An 18,982-nucleotide genomic window follows, 5' to 3' on the forward strand; every position below is an offset into this window, starting at 1 on the left:
GGAAACCAAATAGGATGTCTACATGCTACAAAAGCAAAATATTCTTCTTTTTTTTCTCCTCTAGCACCCTATTTATGAAGTCTCCTTTCTTTCTTCAAGTAAATATCACAGGTCCCCAGTATCAGTTTCCAGCAAACTGATGCTGCTGACTGGAGTTACTTAAACAAGGGAAAAAATAGTGAAGTGAGGACGGACAAACCTTCTCACCACCTTCAATAAAACTCCAGCTTTCAAGTAAAGCTGAATTGGGCAGTTTCATCAAGTTTGACTTAAAGGGAATCTGGACAAAGAAAAGCAGAATTATCTTGGTGCTGGGGGCACAAAGAAGATACTAAGGAGATCCACCTACTTTTAGTTGAGTACTGAGAACTTTAGCAGACTTTGTTACAACTGAACTAAACGGAAACTTGCAAATACTCTCAATTTCCAGCCATATATCATTTGAGTCAACTGGTAGTAAGGAGGGCTCCTACCTGGTTTACCTCTAAGAGACAAGTAGATAAGTGAAAGAAAACATCTTGAAGCAATAGTCTAAGTAGTAAATTAACCTAAACTAAGCAGGCACATGCTGGTGCCTCTGATAGGACAAGCCAAGGTTCAGGCACCAGATTAGAGATGTTTGCAACCACATGCCTTTTGACACTTGCTTGTAAATACAGGTGGCTTATCTCTACTCAGAAAAACTGGCCATCATCAGCAAGACAAGAGGGCATGGTTTCAAGTTGTGCCAGGGGAGGTTTAGGTTGGATATTAGAAAGAATTTCTTTACAGAGAGGGTGATCAAGCACTGGAATGGGCTGCCCAGGGAAGTAGTGGATTCTCCATCCCTGGAGATATTTAAAAAGAGACTGGATGTGGCACTCAGTGCCATGGTCTGGTAACTGCAGCAGTAGTGGATCAAGGGTTGGACTTGATGATCTCTGAGGTCCCTTCCAACCCAGCCAATTCTATGATTCTATGATCATAGCTGTTGATATTTGTAAAGCTGTCCCAGGTGTAACTCCACCCCAAACAAACATGATTGCAGGCAGACCATGAGGAAGAAATTGCAAAAGCAGCCAGAACATTTTTCCAGTGCTTTCCACCACAGAGAGGTTACTTAGCACAGTTAAAATATGTAGGACTTACTCAGGTGACCCAAAGCTATCCGAAATACCCACCCTCGTCACGGCTGGACATTTTTCCATCTAACCAGAGACTGGTCTAGCAGTTAAGTCAGTTCACAGTCTTTTAATGAGCATCAATTAAGGGATATTAATTATACAAGCTTTCACATTACACATTAGGAGGAGCTGGCCAATCTTTCAGTAAACCATACCAGGTAAGAAGCAAGTCTCTAAATTTGTGTGGAAGCACTTTTGCAGCCTTTGTACGCCCAGCAGATGGTGCTGTGAGGTTCCGTGCTTCACTAATGCGTTTTGATACTCATGTTTAGCTCATCCTTTGTGTCCCAGCCACTGCCACGTTGTGTGACAGCTTGCATTCAGAAAATTCTTCATATTCAGCAAGAATTCCTCATGTGCAAGAATTCCAAGATGTAACTAACCAAATCTCTGCAACCGATACAAGTTTTCTAGAAGCATTCAAGGAGCTGTGCCTGAAGCAGGCAGGCTACAAAAATAAGAAATGACAGAAGTAAGCTGGTACCAGTAATCCTTTCTGCCTGTGTTGTTAATTCAGTACTACTGCTTTAGTGGTCCCCATAGGCAGGGACAAGAGAGGTTACAGCTAAATCAAGCTCTGCTACAGCAGGATAACAAACACTGATGATTTCCAACCTTAAAATTATGCATCTAAACACACCTGGAATCCCAATAAGTCTCAAAACACCCATTGCTTTAGCACTTTACTCCTGCATGCTTCAATGGGCCCCTGCATTTTGCTCAGGCCAAAGTCCCATTTAAATGTCATTTTCTCAGACTTCTGACATTCCATGCCAAAGTATTTCTGCTATGTGTCCAAAAAGGAGCTGCTTTCCCAGCTACTTCTACAACCCCTTTACACACTTCATCCTCTTTTGGGCATTCTCCACAACTCTGCCAGGCTCTACTTATTCAGGAAGTGTGGGATCTGATGCAAACTCAATTATGTGATTGAGACAATTAAGTGATTTAGGAAAATAGTTAAAAATCAAACAGGACAGCCACAGACATGCTTACTTGCTGAACAAAGCTCAGGATGGTATCAGATTTCCCCTTGCCCAAATAAGCTTTTTTCCTTACATTGGGAGAAAGTAGTATTACTTTAGTCCAGGAACCAGATTTTTTGAGGTTTTAATGCTTTTCAAATCAATAGGTAGAAAACAAGCAATATAAACTCAGCAACAGCCAGGGAATTCTCTTTTTGTGTAAGTTAGCCCATTTAGAGAAGTCTGAGGTATCGATACAGTAACTGAGAAAGCTACTTAAAATCCATTGACTACTAGGAGAACTACTAGTAGAACTAATTGATCTCTGCAGACAGATGACCTTGAAATATCCAGGCACACCAGTCTTATCCCATGTACAGGCTGCATGCTCTGTCAGGGTAGCTCCAGTGTCACTGAAAGGCAAGAACCCAAGAGCCCAAACCCTGCAGAGCTGCAGGTGCTGACACAGGGCTCAGCCTATACCCCAGCTGCAAGAGCAAAGCTTAATGGTACCAGATTCTGTCTCCAGCCATCAACTTCCATAACAAATCAAACATGGCAGAGGAGCTTGAGAAGCTTCCCAGTGAGAACTGAAAACTTCTCCCTGCCTCAGTCAATCGCTATTAAAAGTCCACATCAAGCAATAAGTGCAAACCAGATAGACAGGGAATTCCTGCCCTCTGCCCCCAGGGGATGAAGCACCACATGCTGCTCACCTGTTTGTCAGGCTACAGGACTGCACCATGCTCTCAGTTCTCAGAGCAAAGCACCATCACTTAAATTACTGAACTAGTTTTGCATGCATCACTTAAATTACTGAACTAGTTTTGCATGCCAGTGCTGGTCAGGGAATTCAGAAACAGTCAGACAAACCCAGTTTAGATTAGCACACTCTTGGAAGAGTTTTTCTTAACATACCAGAAGTGCTGAAGCTGAGTGTTTCCAAAAGACAGCTTGAAGATGGATGTCAGTAGCTCCAGTGAGTGATACTCTTCTCTCCCCACTTACAGCTACGAATTCCACCCAATCCCTTGCAGAATCATCAGTTGTACTACAGTGTGATAACCTGGCTTACAGAGCCAAAAAGAAACATTTTCTAAGCTTGCTTTATCTCAGGAGAAAAGGATTTAGCAACATCTGCTTCAAGTCAACAAGCTGTTATGAAGCCTGAGCCTAAGGAATAAAAATTTGGATTCCCAGAAGTAGACTGTGCTGTCACATTGCTCACCTGTTTCTATAGACAGAGGAGTTTCTCCCAAAGTTACCAGAATTTGCTTTCCCTCCCAAGTCATTATTTAATACTTGGAGACCAAGAGCCAGACTCTAGAGCATGATTATTTATTGTCCTTTTTAGGGAATACAAAGGAAGCTTTACAAAAAGATGGGCAGTAGTCATTACTTGAGTGAATTTTGTTATAACCTAATTCACTGTAAATTGAAACCTGCAGGCAGGTATGAACTGTAAGAGACAAACTGCTCTTCCAGGTCACTCTGAGATAGATGCCTCACTACAGCTCAAACACATTCCAGTATAGCCCTGTAATATATCCCTGACAACTTCCAGAACATATCCTGGAATAAGAACCTTAAAATTGGCTGACAGTTCTACAGCTGATGTGGCTGCTTAAACAGCTGAGATCAAACTGTTCTTCCTGCTTTAGAGGAAAAGTAAATGCATATAGCAAACCACAACTTGAAAGTGATAAAGAAAGGGCAAAGATACAGTTCAGGACTGATGGCCAGGTAAGGAATAGTCTGTCATTTTAAGACATTTTTTTGGTATACTGTGTTTTTTGTCAAGTGGGACTGCAGGCTTCCCTCTCCCCCCTAAAACAGTAGGGTGTTGGTGGAAAAGAGAAGCCGTATAAGACTTGGTAACTGATGACATTTATGAAAATTCAGACTTCTGATTTATAAGCCAGAAGGCGAGATGTCTTAGTCCTTCAGCTGGGAGACTTCATAGAGGTATGCACCAAGCATCTTCACCCCCTGGATGTAGTTGTACCTGGAAGGAAGATGGCTTCCATTAGCATTGTCTTAGTCTGAGCTGCATTTCTAGCAGTTGTTCTTTTTTCAGGATCAGTCCTATGCACACAGACACTACAGGACATTAGTGCTGCAGGCAGCAGGCACCACTCCCAGCCTCCTTGAATCCCTTCTGACAAGAGAGAATTGCCACCCTTGGGACTGGGGGTAGCCAAGCTTGGAGATCCAAGTATAAAAACTGCTTCTAGTTTCATGTGCATAAAATCAGGAGTAGTAATGAGACCAAGATTCAGCTACAGACTAGTTACCCAACCAGTCACTCTCTGACAGAGGCAAATGGCACTTTGCCTTCCAGAGAATCAGAGAATCAAAGAAAAAGGAAGAGATCAATTCTTTCTGGTTCTTTTCAGAATAGATGCCAAGAGCCACAGTACAACAGCCTAGCACAGGGATAAATATCCTCACCTATTTAGCTTCTCATTTTGAGAGTGGGCACCATCATCTGCAGCTCCAACAGGAAGCAGCATGACATTCTTGCCTGTTGCTTCTTGAAAAGTAAGGGTAACAGGAATGCTTCCTCCCTCTCTTGTCAGGTCTGGTTCAACTCCAAAAACTAGAACAAAGTGATACTCTGGTCAGTTTGGAATAGTATTAGCTTTTCCACCACAGATCCTTCCTGCTGCTTAAAGAATCAAGTACCAACTCTTTCTGTATTATGTGCTCACCAAATGTTGCTTTGTTTTAATCAACCAGACCACAGAGGTTGCAGGTTTTGTCATCTGCACCCCCAATATATAGTGCTGGAGTACTGTCATGTTCAGTTAAGCAAATAACACTTCACCTGAAAGTCTGGCAGAGCTCCAACACAGAAGATAGATTTGCTCCAGTTGTCCTATGCAATCTAATTGCCCTAGCATAACTGATAAAGAAGGCTGCTAGGATGACTAAGTTCTGAAGACTTTGGCTGAGCAAGTATTCTGAGCTACTGAGAGTCTCTTGCTTATGCACCAGCAGCACCATACCAATGGACTTGTTCCAATATAGTAGGAATAAGCTTGACATCAGACCTGAGTTTAAGATTGCACGTGACAGCTAATAAGTTTGGCTCACTAAGTAACAAAATGTAAGTGCAGAGCAGCAAATATTCTGCACACAACAGCAACTCAGTACTTCTTGAGGTGCTGGAACAAGAGTCCTCCCCAAAGCCAGGTAGAAAACACACTGACCTGTCTTCATGGCCTTCCTACCAGCCATGTAGTGGGGATGGTTGAAGTCTGACACCCAGGGTTTCCCACCATGGCCCAAATATACTCTGAATTTGTTGGGGCTCTGCAGCTCTGCAAACTTTTTGCTCAGGTAGTCTTCAACCTGTAAGAAAGATTGGACAGTTTTACCTACTGTAAGCATTTGTATGGAGACAGATAAAGACTGCATACTAAAAGCATCTTAGGGACTTACAGTGACAACTTTATCACTACTATGCAGCAATATTTTTCCTATTGTTAATATTTCATATTATTCCCATGAATCTATCTTCTTTAGGTAAGTTAACAGTATAGTGTAGAACAGTTAGCCATTATGTCAAACTCTTATGCTTTTGAATATTCACTTCTGACAATACAACTGTTACACAATTAGCATTTATTCCTGAGCCCTTTCTTCAAGTTAGTTGAGAGCAACTGAATGGCCAGGCCCCATTAGTCCTGTGTAGGACCACAGAACAATTCTGTTATTTGTGTTGAGGTGTACAACAGGGAAAATTTTAGCAAAGTAAATAAACAGAACTGCTTTAGAAACCAGAAATACTCTTCCCCCAGGTACAGAGAACAAGTTTAGAGGCACTTGTTGTTTTGAGACTATTGATCCACCTCAACATACATTCTTTGTGACTTCTTCAGGAGTCATGTTTGGCACAAGTCTGATTGAGAACTTGCCAATCACTTTCCTAGGAATCACAGTCTTGGCTCCAGAGGCTGAGAATGCTCCTTCAATTCCATGGAGAGACAAGGAAGGATATCTCCACCTATGCATAAGGATATCTCTCTACAGAGGCAAAGTGAAAGACATAAGGTTACATGTAGTTTGATAGAGTACCCCAAAGTAATAATTTCTTCAACCTTAGACAGACTTTGCAAGAAATAGAGCTTTCTCCCATGGACAAAGGCTGTTCATTCATTACACCTATTAAGCACACATTTTGATGCAGCAGTTTTCAGCCCCTTAAGAGATTCACTAGCTATAGTTTGGCTTTCTCCTAGTTGTATGGAGCCTACAGGACATGACCAGACTGCTTCTGATAAGGACACAAATATTATTTAAAAGATGCTCAAGCCCAGTGTGTAGGGAGTATATTGGAAGCTTTAGTTCCCCTGCCTCATCAGGCAGGTGCCTTCATCACTGAGTCACATGCTTATGAAGATAACACCCCTGAGCAGACAGGCATACACTGTGCTCCCACTTATACAAATGGTTGTATTCAACTCTCTGAACTCTGAGTTTATTAAAGTTGCACTATGCCCTTTTTGAGATGCACTTCTATATTTCTTCCTTTTTGTGTTGGACACAGCGGTTCAGTACACTGAGTACTGTGTATTCAACATTTGTGCCTTGTATAGACAGCTGTAGTGTCTCAAACCTGAATTTCACTGCAGAGATTCAGGAGACTTGGAAATTTTGTGTGCTTTAACTTCAAGTTTTTGTTCCAGGTACAGCCTGGATCCTACCTTCTCTGAGAATTAAACTATCACCCTTCAGAACTCTCTTCCCTGTCTCCCCTTAGACCTATGACCTTCCTTGAGTGCAGCTCAGAACTCCCTCAGTAAATTAAGCTGGGATTTCAGTCTAGGTAAGACTGAAGAGCTTAGCTTCAGTACCATAGGAAGCGAAGCCCTGACAGCTCCTTCTTATATACAAGCTGTATTTCATCTGTTACTTTATAGGACAAGGCTAAACAAGAAAGCCTCTGTGCTCTCAGTTGATATAAACCTGAGCATGTAAAGACAAAGTTGAGGGCATAAAGTTGTCACTTACACCTATCTGGCTGGAGCCGAAGTCTTCTCCTGAGGAAGGACAGAAGACAGATCTGCACATGTAAACTTGTTTTTTATAACACTTTTCTTCTTTTTATGCTAGATGTATACATCCAGGGTGCAATGCTGTAAAATTAGTAATACCTACACCTGGCAAGATTCGATGCTGTTAAAAGCATTCATTTGGAGAGCTCCCAGGATGAAGATCTGAGAAATTCAGACATGAGTTTATTGAATGAGCCTGGTCAAATATTTGGACAGATGCCCAGTTCACATATACTAAACAGTCTTTGCTTGCCAGGTCTAGAAGAATGTTCAGTATGTCAACCTTAAACTCATCACAGCAAGATCTCAAGCTGTTTCTTCACCATATGAGAAGTTCTCACTGAGAAACTACTTCATTTCTGATAACCCACTGAAGTTAGAGATGTAGGAAATCAGATGCTTTGTGTAGATCTGGTATCTGACATCTGGAAAAGTGCTGCCAGTTCTTATCTAGCACTGGGAACATCACTAGATAAAGTTCTGTACAAGTCTGAAACCCTACTTACACATACACTTAGGAATTCAAGGCAGTGTCACCATTTTAAAGACAGATTTATTCTCTGCCTACTAAATTACTTGCTAATTACACAAGTATTTATACCTTTGCACCATGCAATAGTTTTGTTGCTCCCACATCTTTTGCATATTCTTTCAGGTCAAAATCAATCTTGTCATATAGTGCCAGCTCCTCATCAGTAACAGGTGCCACTGCTTCATTAATGCCAGGGATGAGGATCTTCCCTTTATTGTCTATAAGAGAACCTGTAAACAAGTACCTAATATCAGGGTTCAACCAGAAAAAAAACAAGATGTCATTGTTGGGAACACTTTCCATTGGAAAATGGAAGTCTTTGCCTTCTGAAAACCCTAAACATAATGAAATTGAGCTTTACCTAACAGAGCCTGTTCCACTAATCATAGAAGGCACTTGTGGAATTGGCAGCTATCCAAAATGTGCACTGTCCTTGCAACTGTATTTAATCCTACTGCTACATGTTTGGATGGCTGTTTGAAGGCAAGATTCCCAAGGAGTTCAATATCCCACCTGTAGAACTAGAGTTTGCAGAAAAGGGAGGGATTTAATTAATAGAAAAGTTTGCAGCAGGATTTTAAAGGAAGCTAAAGTAGATAGAAAACTTCTTGGCAAGATCATCATGTTTGTGTACAAGGCATTAGTCTGTGTTATGCATACCTGGCAAGCCCCATTTCACTGGTCACAGCTTTGCTAGTATAAACAGCCCTTAAGAATTCTTCCTCACAAGCAAACTCACTCATGCTTTAATGGCTTTTATTCCCATTTTATATGCACTCAGTGAAACATGCTTTTTCTTACCCATTAGAGCAATGAGATCTGTCATGGCCTCATGTACTGAACCACCATAAACTCCAGAGTGAAGGTCTTTGTCACTACATTCCACCTGGTTTGAAGGGAATTAAGATTCAGGTTAATTGTAGTATGAACATATTATCAAATGCACAGAGCAGACTTTTACATTAGCTTTTTGCTGCGCATTTTGAGGATGCATCTGTGTTTGAAACCAGACCATGCAGTTGTAGCACATTAAAGCAGATATGCTTTTTACTGCTTTGTGGAGTTATATAATCCCTTAGTATTTCAGCTCTGGGGACCTGGGTGGTGACATCTCTTCCTGCACTCAAGGAAATATATGGATGAAGACACATGGATGCCACAAGATAATCCTCCAGTGACAGTGTTGCCTCACCTTGCATCCTTTCATTGCAAAGCTATCCCTACCACCCCAGTATCATATCAGATAGTAAAAGGAAGGTGTTTAGACAATTAGTAAACTGCTCTGCTTAAGTTTCTACTCAGTTTCACCCTTACTGAAAAGATATGGGTACAAAAGAGTTTGAGCTACTGCTCTTCTGATGTAGAAAATTCATCTTAAAACTGATTTTGCAGTGTATTACAGCACTCACCTCTATGAAGTAGTAGCAGATACCTCTCAGGCCATAGGTGATACAAGGTTTCTTCTTGCCTAGCCAGTAGTTGTCAGAAATGCACACATAATCCACATCTTTAAAGAACTTGTCTCGCTGAGCAAAAATCAGTTCATCAAGGCCTTCAGATCCTGATTCTTCCATACCCTCTAGGCAGAACTTAACATTTACTGGGAACTCCTTTGAAAATTAAAAACAGGAACAGATTATGTGCAAGTATGGATTCCTTCAGCAACCAGTAGTTTTCACACCATGTGAAAGGAAAAATGGACATGAGTAAGTTAGCTCCATGACAGTTGAATTTGTTAATTATACAAAAAGTATTAAAGTTTGGACTGCACCTACCTTGAGAGGCTTTACACTACCCTTCATTTAATGAAATTCAAACTCTTCAAGAAGTTTTAACATAACTAGAACAACTTGTTCTCAATCCTCTTATATGTGGGAATGCAGCAGAAATCTGTTGCCAAAGGTTAAGTCATAGGGCTAAGAAAACTAACATTAACCACAGAAGTTGCACACCACAGTGAGACTCAGAGCTACCCCATCTATTCAGTCTACCATATTCTGTGCCTAGATAGCACTTGAGAACTGCTGATTCTTCTTATAAATAATAAGAACTTGTCTTGCAAGATAAAGCAGACATCCTGAACTATTGCTGATTGCACTTTCTTGTACAGAAACAAAGCTCCCAGTTTAGTGTTACAGTTAATCCCTTCTTAGAGCTCAGTGGCAGGGAGACATTATGCTTTGCTAAAGGCCAACCTAATTTAACATCCTCACAAGAAAGGGGTAATATTTGATGATTCTTCCTGCTCCAGATTATTTCATATGCATTTTCCTTCCAATACATTGTTAAAGCAAAAATGTTTGAAGTATAATCCAAGCATCTAGAAGACTTAATTTGCCAGCAAGTCAACTCAACCCTACAGGGCATCAAGAAATTTACAGGACTATTGTGTCATTCCTGGAATCAGCTCAATAAGCAGACTTGCTTCACAAGGGCTTGTGTCTTGGATAACACTTATTGCTAGACTCAGCTGTATGTAAGAAAGGCTACTTTTTGGGTGCTTACCTGGTTAGTTTTTTTATAAGCCTCTAAGGCATTCAGCCAGGCAAGCACTGGACCTTTGTCATCTGTTGATCCTCGCCCATATAGCTTTCCTGTTGAAAGTCAATACAAATTAGCTGCTATGCAGAAAAGTTGAGAAAGCTTCAGTCAGCTCTTGCCTGCAGGAGAAAATAGCTTTCTAGATGAGCTTTTAAGCCCTGCTTAATTTTAATTTCTGATTTTTCTGAAGTGGCAGTTTTACAACCCACAGATGGGATAGGTACAGGACTGCAACAGTTCTCCCCGTTGTAGAGCTACCTTACCTCTCTCCCCAGCTGCTCTCTAGACAGAAGTTGAACATAAGCCTGGAAAAAAGGAACTCTGCCTTGGGCTAAGCTGTTCTCCTTCACAAAAATGCCATTTTCTACAAACAGTAAAGCTGCAGAAACTACCTCCCTCCTTTTAACAGAGACCTATCCAGCATTAGCTTCAATTCAAACAAGGAATTATTGAAGACTAAAATCTGAGTAGCTAGTGACCAATCACTTCTCTGGATTCTCCAGATAAATGTCAATGTCCTCAGAAAGGGCTTTAGTCAAAGAAAAATTTCAAAGGCTATGGGGAAGTCCCAGAAAAGTAGCACATGATGGGAACACAGCATTCTGCAACTCCAGAGCTGTGGCTACAACCCCTAAGCACTAAGTGTAACCACAGTGACAGAACAGGCCAGACAGCTTGCAAGGTAAAAAGCCATAGGTAAATATGCCTCCTACCCTGCCAGGCTGCACAGAGACAAGCCACAGCCCAAGGCAAGTCTAGCTCTTGCTATCAAATCAGATGATGCAATTTAGTAACTTGGACTCTGCTGCCTATGACCAAGCACCCAGGTAGAAGTACTGGTTACCACATATACTTCTTTTCTTGGCAATGATTAACGCTTATGCAGTAAGAATGGTTTATGTCCTTCTGTTCCTATGACCTTTAACACTCAATGCTGAGCAAACAAAACAAGTGAGAGGTTGTTGGTAGCACCAGCTTGAAATAGAAAGCAAAGTTTTAGTCTCTTCTTGGCTACTGGCACTGTATTGTTTCAAATGCAGGATTTCTTCAGCCCTATTTATGGAAGAGGAGCACTTATCTGGGCACCAGCTCTGTAAAACACAGCTTCTGTGGTGCTCCCTGTAGCACAGCATGCAAACACAGGGCAACCAAGGGAGGCTGCTCTACCACTCCTGCCTCCAGGCATAAAGATGTGCTGTTTGTCTCCTGTAGTGGTTCAAAATTCCTGCACACTGATGTGACCTTAAAGGTGGCAAGTTGTGATCAGCACAAGAAACTAGCTCCAGAAAGCTTTCCGGCAACAAATTACCATGGAATGCAGCAGCTGACTTTGCTGCATCTACAAGGAAAATAGCATGCAAATACAGTCTAAAATATCTGAAAACAAAATGAGTTCTGAGAACAGATGAGATTTTGCAGCTTTGTTTACCATTTTCCCTCTTCCAACCTTTATCTCAGCAGTATTAACTAAACACTCATGTCTGTTCCTACTCTTCTTCCCCCTTTCAATCAAGGGTACAACTTTAGAACAGCTGAAAAATACCACACTTGTTAAAGACATGCTCATGAGTTTCTGAAGTCTACCACTCTTACCATCTCTTTCTACCAGTGTGAAGGGCTCACTATCCCAGCCATCCTCTAATGCTGCTGGCTGAACATCGAGGTGACCATATACACACACTGTCTTCTTGTGGGGATCTGAGCCAAGTGTTCCCAGAACAATTGGTGGCAAAGGGATCTCTGATCCATCAGGCAGCTAGAAATACAAGCCAAGAAATTTCCTGTAAATGTCAGAGCAGTAGTTTTTTAACAGATGAGTTACTGTAACATTAGAGGTTACAATATTAAAGGCATAGACAAACAAAACTAAGTATTTAAACTGGTTGCCAGAAGCAGTGTACCAATGCAGGCATGATGGCACCATGCCAGTAAAAAGGTTCCTAACAAATCCCAGTAGTAGTAAAAATCTTCCAAGCCCCTCAGAACTCTTAGCTTTAGGCTAACAATCTTAGATTCCACTATAGCCCAGCAAGCTGTCTGCATGGCAAACTGCCATACCTAATGCTGACCTAAGCATTAGTGATAAACTCCACTCAATACTGCATTCTGCACCGGTTGTCACTGCACTTTCATCTTGTCCACAGTAAAGATCTCAACAAAAATTTCTTGTCACTGGTATCTGAATATAACACATGCCTACACTCAGCATTACAGCTGAATTTCTCTATACCAGTTTATGCTGTGAAGCAAAGGGCACAGTAGTGCTGATGAATTTATTTCATGAGTCCAAGAGTTAAACCTGGCTTAATCCTTTGGAATAAGCAATTAGCAATTGTCACCCACTACTCAGCCTGCATGTATCTCCCTTCCAGTGAGCCAACAGATACTACTAGATGCTGTTCAGCAGATCAGGATCAGCTTAGACTTTTTTGCTCATATAGGCTCCCAAGCTCTGATTTTTTAACAGGGTACACGGTCCTTGGCCAGCTGCTTCTTTGAATGATTAAAACCATTGCAAGAACTTACACCTGAAGTAATCAGTACACAGTTTACTGCTGCACAGCAGTTTCTACTAAGTTAGATCAGAAAAGTTCACCGCTTTTACATTACAGTGCTTTACATTATCATTTAGCAACAAGGTACCTAATGAAGTGACTAGTTTTGTCTATACTTAATACGAAAGTAAATACTAAAGTTAACTTTCTTTCAGCTACAAGAGTTGACTAAATGTGTGGCAGCAAAGACATTATCTCACGCCCTAAGAAGCTACTGCCTTTCTAGGTGACTCTCCAGGAGGCCCTTGTGTGGTTATCCTGACAAAGATCATCATTCATCAAGAACTCGGTGATGCACATTATTAGCCTGAGTGCACCCAAGTCTGTGCTGCACTGCACACACAGCTTCACCTTCCTGCCTGTGCTGTGCTGTACATAGCCTTGAGCTGCAGAATAAACTGAGCCAGCTGACTAGAACTTGCAGGCAGTTCCCACTTTGTTCTGGTGATTAGAGCACCTGCATATCCTTGTCTATAGAAGTGCAGCAAGAAGTTCTCATGTGAATGTCCCTCTTGTTTGGCAGTGGAGTCAAACAGCTTGAATAAACAAAAGGCAACATTTCCATGAATGGGACCTACACAGCATGCTGCACGCTACTTGGATACCCACTAGATGCTGCACAGCTTGGGGCTCCCAGAAGCTGAAGGGACTTAAGATTATCTATACTGCATCTTTATAGTGGTAGCTCAAATAAACAGCTTTTTAAAGGATACTTTATGCAGTCTATGTACCTTTCTTACTGGGATGATAAAAAGCTAGCCTGGTGCAAAACACCTTGCTTTCTAAACAGAATTTTTCTACTGAGCTGGCACGGATATGCTCACATACCTTTTGCTTCCCAATATCTTTAAGTTGGGCTGTGCCTCCCAGTCGCTCAATATCCTTGGCAGCAACCTCCATCATGCACTGGATTTCAGGCCTCTTCTCTGGCCATGCTGACACACTCTGGATTGCCACCCACTGAGCCAGACGCTACAGACACAGGAAAGGAAAGGTTGCACTACAGGTGACGTAGCTCCTGGGGAGGGCACTACACAAATACAACACCTTGTAACTCAGCTTATGCCAATTTAGCCTCCAATACCAATTTTTTTACCAAAGCGTCCCCCTCTGTCTCCCAGCATGAACAGCTTGATGTGAGAAGGCTTTATTCCAGCCTTCTTTATATCTTTTCTCCCCCACCTCAAAAAGGCAGACATTACAAACCTAGTCTGGTACCCAGGGACTCTTGTCAAAGTTCTTCCACCTCTAAATTAATCACTGCTTGCACTACAGAGTAATTGAGCATTTCCTAGTGTACCTACCATGGAGATTTAGGTCTTAAAACAGAGCTATGCCTAAACTTAAGGAATAAAATTTTCTTGGCATTACTTTATTACTGGATTTATTATATAGGTGTTAACAAGTTCATGGATGACCACCTATCAGCTTTTAATATTGCACAGCCATCTGTGCTGCAGGACAAACCTCCAAAAGAAAACTTACCTGAATATAGAGGTCCTGGTGTTCATCAATGTATTTAAAGAGTGCTTCAAGGGCAGACATTTTCTGACCAGAATGGTGCTGCTGAAGACTCTGTGGCAGAAAAATAATTTAGCTTTCACAGGTTTCAGAAGCAGTCTAATCAAGGAGCCACAGAAGAATTTCACCTCTCCATTGCTAATGCCATATACCAAGCTGTGTGAATGTAAAACCTGAAGTCACTCCCTCTTATGAAATCAGGGACATGACTAAACAAAAGCATATTTAATCTCAACGCCACTGTTTCTGCCTCTCCTAAAATAATTTTGGTGGTTAAACTGAGCAAGCTGTCTGTAGAGGTACTTCATTCAAGTCATGCATTTAACTTTACTGCAGAATTACAGACAAAAGATTTCTTAAGTGAAATCTACTTTAAAAAGTTGCAGTTTATTGTAAGAGTTCAACTAACAGTGGCTTGAATGCTAGAAGCTAGGTCCAAGACACCACACTTATACATTGTGCTCTCCAAGGAGGTTAAAAGCAGCCAGCTTAAGAACTGTGCTTTCTCAGCTTTAAAGCCCCAGCCTGCCACTCAGCCTTCCCAAAAAACAGGGTGAAGCCACAGGAACAGAAACCAGCCCCAGCAGGCCATGAGCCAAGCACTCAGTGACTACCAGTTCAATGCTACCACTTCCTTGTTCTGTTTTAGTTGCAACTGAAGTTCACATGAAAAGACACAAGACTTCTCCCCTCCTCAGCTTCCTATCATCCTTACCACCCCAAAATCCATATTTAAGAGACATACCAACCAACAAGCTTAAACTTAGGTCTCAGAAGTACAGCTACTGCACCTCCCCCAAAGCAGGAAGATAACCAGCTTTACAAGCCTGCCTCTGAAATCCAAGTGCCTGGAACATGTGAATAACTCCAGTGTCTGTCTACTACACTAAAAAAGCATGTTCAGCAGCACCAACTGCTGTGAGTCTGTTTTGTTCAGTCAGCTTTATGCCACATCCCTTCAGCCCTTCTTGCACTTCTGCATGGAAGTCACAAGACAAGTATGATAGTTGTTAAAACATTTGACTGTTTGTCTTCTTTGAACAGCTGACTGCTCTACAAAGATAAATCAAATACTTTCAAGCTGCAGGTTGTCCCACATATAAGCATATTCTACCACCCCAACTCTACAAGACTCGGAATACATTTTTCTTCCCCTGGAGTTGTACTTGTACAGATCACTGATTTAAGACATACAGAAATCATTCATTCACTGAAGATGGCTTCCATTTAATTTACAGCATTCAACAAGTTTACATTTGGATAAAAAGTTCAACTAGAACAACCCCAAACCACCTGACAGTTCAAGCATTCTCTTCAATAATCATGAGTGGTAAAAACTGAATGCCTTCAAAAGGCCTATACAGACAATGCCTCTCACTGAAGCCTGGTTTCCCTAACAAAGCCATCATCCCCACATGCAGTTAGACCTCAAGCACAATTAATCTGGAACTTTTCAGAGAAACCAGAATACAACAATCAGCCCTGTGCATCTGACATTGCCTTTCACTCAGCCAGCTCCTACAGCAACAGCAGAGCTTTAGCCTCACAGACAAAATACAGCGTATTACATGGAGGCTGCTATTCTGTGCAACCCAAGCAAGATCTGGACTACTTGCTGAATCAGGAACTACTTTAACTATTGCCTTAAACAGTTTAATATTCTTAAAAATTAGAGGGATATTGTATCACCCAGGTCTCACTGTAGAGCTGCAAAAAAAAATCTGTCTCAGACAGCTTCTAACCTGAAAACGGAGCTCACTGCACAGCACAAGGACAGATGCTACTTCCCCTCTCCTCCTAAAAATCAGAGCAAGAATTTCCTGAAGATCCTTCAGAGTGGAGAACTGAATCATTCCTAGCTGCAGAGAAGCAGCTCCCCAGTTCTACCTTTTCACAGTACTATCATGGTTGCATTATAAAACCAGATAATACAAGGGACTATCAGTGTACACGGACAGCCATACCCTCCTTATCCACCAGCAAGATAAGGATCCCAGACAAGAGCATTTGGCTAGGGTGCTCTCATTGTCCTCCACAACCTACTAGTACAGGGAATAACGGGTTTAAGCTAGAGCATAGGAAGTCCCACACCTCAGCATGAGGAGAAACTTCTTTACTGTGAGGGTGACGGAGCATTGGCACAGGCTGCCCAGAGGATTTACAGAGTTTCTTTCTCTGGAAACTTTCAAAACCCACCTGGATGCATCGCTGCGTGCCCTGCCCCGGGTGACCCCTCTTAGGCAGGGGGATTGGGCTAAGTGATCTCCGGAGGTCCCTGCCAACCCCTAAGATGCTTTGATACTAAAAGCAGCAACACACAACCTCGCAGAACACGCCCCGTTCTTTGGGCTGAGGTTGACTTAAAAAGCCAAATGTAGGATTTCACAAGGTTTTTTTCCTCAAAAGGCAGAGTTCACCGTAGCCCCCAGCTCTGTGACCCCGGAGGGCGTCCCTTCTCAGGTGGGAGGGAGGGAGGGAGGGAGGGAGGCAGGCGGGAGGCTGGGCAGGGAGAGGGTACCAGCGTGGGGAATGGGTCGGTGGCAGCTTCCCCCCCTCAGGCGCAGCCGGAGCGCTGGGGGAAAGCGAACTAGGCCGGGGCTCCCAAACACGGACCACAGGGCAAGGCCCGGCCCGGCGTACCCAGCACTCGCCGGCGTCTCCACGAAAGGCCGCGGCACCGAAGCAGCCGCTGCCGGGACGCGGAAAACTCCGGCTTCAGGCTGCCACAACACGAAGAGCACCGGATTCGGACCGAACCCCTCCCTCCGGACCACCACCACCACCACCACCACCACCGCCACCGCCACCGCCGCCGCCACCGCCACCGCCACCGCCACCGCCGCCGCCGCCGCCGCCGCCGCCGCCGCCGCCGCCGCCGCCACTCACCCAGACAGCGCCGTCCCGGTTCCCTTCCACAGGCAGCGGCTGCCGCCCCCCGCGCCCTAACTACCCCGGCGCTGGCCCCGCCCCCCGTGCTGCGCCGACCAATCCGAGAGCGGGGGCGGGGACTTCTGGCGGAGGGGGCGTAGCCTGAGGGCTACTGCGGGGCGGGGGGCATTGCCCGGACCCGATGGGGATGGGGATGGGGATGGGGGTGAGGATGGGGATGGGGATGGGGATGGGGATAGGGATGGGGATGGGGGTGGGGATGGGGGTGCGGGTGGGGATGGGGATGGGGATGGGGGTGAGGGTGGGGATAGGGATGGGGATGGGGGTGGGTATAGGGATGGGGATGGGGATGGGTGAGTGCGGCACCACGGGCTGGGAGGTGCTGGTGAGGGCCCTGCTGCCCAGGGAAACGTGATAAGCAAAGGCATCAATAAGTTAGTGGGAAATATGAGAGATAATATGGGGGATATTGGGGAGATTTTGGCCAGAGGCTGTCTGGACAACTGAACTGTTGCAACCCAAGAGGGGAATTGTGGTTTGAATTGATTAGAGAGATTTAGAGGTGGTTTAGATAGCTGAGGTGAGGAAAGTGTAACAAAAAGATAGAATGGATTGGGTTGGAAAGGACTTTAAAGATCATCTAGATCAAAACCCCCTTGATGGGCAGAGACACCTTCCACTGGACCAAGTTGCTCAAGACCCCATCCAACCTGGCCTTGAACACTGCCAGGGAGGGGGCATCCACACTTTCTCTAGGCAACATATTCATGTGTCTCACCACTCTCACAGTAAAGAATTTCTTTCTAATGTTTAACCTAAATCTGCTTTCTTTCAGCTTAAAACAGGCTCCCCTCATCCTATCACTACTTGCCCTTGTAAATAGTCCCTTCCCATAATTCCTGTAGGCACCTTCAGGTACTGGAAGGTGGCTATAAGGTCTCCCTACAGGCTCCTCTTCTTCAAGCTGAACAACCCAACTCTGTCAGCCTGTTTTCATAGGAGAGGTGTTCCATTCCTGATCATTTTCATGGGCCTCCCCTGGACTCAATCCCACTGTTCCATGCACTTGTTGTATTGGGGGATCCAGAACAGTGTATAGATATAGTACTTTGGTAACTGATGCTGTTTTATAGACATTCTTAAAAGAGCCGCAAAAATGGTGGAGGTCCCCAGGCTGTATTAAAAGTATCCATTTCTTGAATTATTGAGGGAGGTTCACTGCTCAGTCAGACCTGTTGGGTAGTGTGGCCCTCACTAACACAAAATATAAGGAAAGAGTCTGATTGTTGAGGTCATGAGGCCAGGAAATGGAGTCAGGACAGAGAAGAAAAATGGGACAATGTGGTATCCATGAAGATTTCAGAAATAAAAACAGGATGAAATTCAGTGACTGGAAGCTCGTCATCTGGAAATGAGTAGGAAGGAGTGGGGCACAGCAGCTGGTCAGAGGAGGTCTAACAGCTACCAGCCACGGGAGAGAACTACATGATTTGGAAATTGGAAGATGAGGTAGGATCACAAGGCTCTGGTGAATTGTGTCCCTCCTTGGCTGCCAGGCATAGATCCAGTCACCTGTGGATGATGAGCTCTGACCACAACAGCAGAACTCTAGGGGGCCACTCATAAAGTCAGAGAAACCATGGGGCTCCAAGCATATGAATGTGGCTTAAGTAACCTACAGAAAAGCCTAAGGAATGGCACAGTGACAATCATCCTTTGCAGTGGGGTTAACAGAAAAGGGGGAGGAAAATGGATA

The 18,982-nt window shown here is 43.5% G+C and overlaps 1 protein-coding gene across 5 annotated transcripts; it reads right to left on the reverse strand.

Moving 5' to 3' along the window:
* Nucleotides 1-3,450: 3,450 nt before the first annotated feature.
* CNDP2 (carnosine dipeptidase 2) lies at nt 3,451-17,297 on the reverse strand. 5 transcript variants are annotated; one of them, XR_003987234.1, is made up of 13 exons: nt 17,224-17,296; nt 14,302-14,391; nt 13,645-13,788; nt 11,855-12,017; nt 10,226-10,314; nt 9,130-9,330; nt 8,522-8,606; nt 7,790-7,950; nt 5,993-6,157; nt 5,341-5,482; nt 4,580-4,727; nt 4,000-4,133; nt 3,451-3,942 (listed from the first exon to the last, which is right to left on the reverse strand). XR_003987234.1 is itself a non-coding variant. In XM_030445715.1 (12 exons), exons 2-12 carry the CDS (start codon nt 14,359-14,361, stop codon nt 4,064-4,066), a joined length of 1,428 nt encoding a protein of 475 aa, XP_030301575.1. In that variant the 5' UTR covers nt 14,362-14,391; nt 17,224-17,297; the 3' UTR covers nt 3,451-4,063. The 5 variants fall into 5 exon arrangements, 4 of the variants coding, with proteins under 4 accessions (XP_030301575.1, XP_030301576.1, XP_030301577.1 ...); XM_030445715.1 differs by having other exon boundaries at nt 3,451-4,133; nt 17,224-17,297; XM_030445716.1 differs by lacking the exon at nt 17,224-17,296 and adding an exon at nt 16,978-17,051 and having other exon boundaries at nt 3,451-4,133.
* Between the last annotated feature and the right edge of the window lie 1,685 nt (nt 17,298-18,982).

This window comes from Calypte anna, chromosome 2 (genome assembly GCF_003957555.1).
Source record: "Calypte anna isolate BGI_N300 chromosome 2, bCalAnn1_v1.p, whole genome shotgun sequence".
Lineage (NCBI taxonomy): Eukaryota > Metazoa > Chordata > Aves > Apodiformes > Trochilidae > Calypte > Calypte anna.

What these genes read in the sequence shown, in the direction of transcription:
- CNDP2 (XM_030445715.1), bottom strand. Translation starts at nt 14,361, where the DNA reads ATGTCTGCCCTTGAAGCACTCTTTAAATACATTGATGAACACCAGGAC. An exon ending in AACTATTGCATGGTGCAAAG is followed by an intron (nt 6,158 to 7,789) that starts GTATAAATACTT and finishes TTGCCTCTGTAG; the next exon opens with AGAGATATCCTTATGCATAG. An exon ending in TAGGAAGGCCATGAAGACAG is followed by an intron (nt 4,728 to 5,340) that starts GTCAGTGTGTTT and finishes ACTTTGTTCTAG; the next exon opens with TTTTTGGAGTTGAACCAGAC.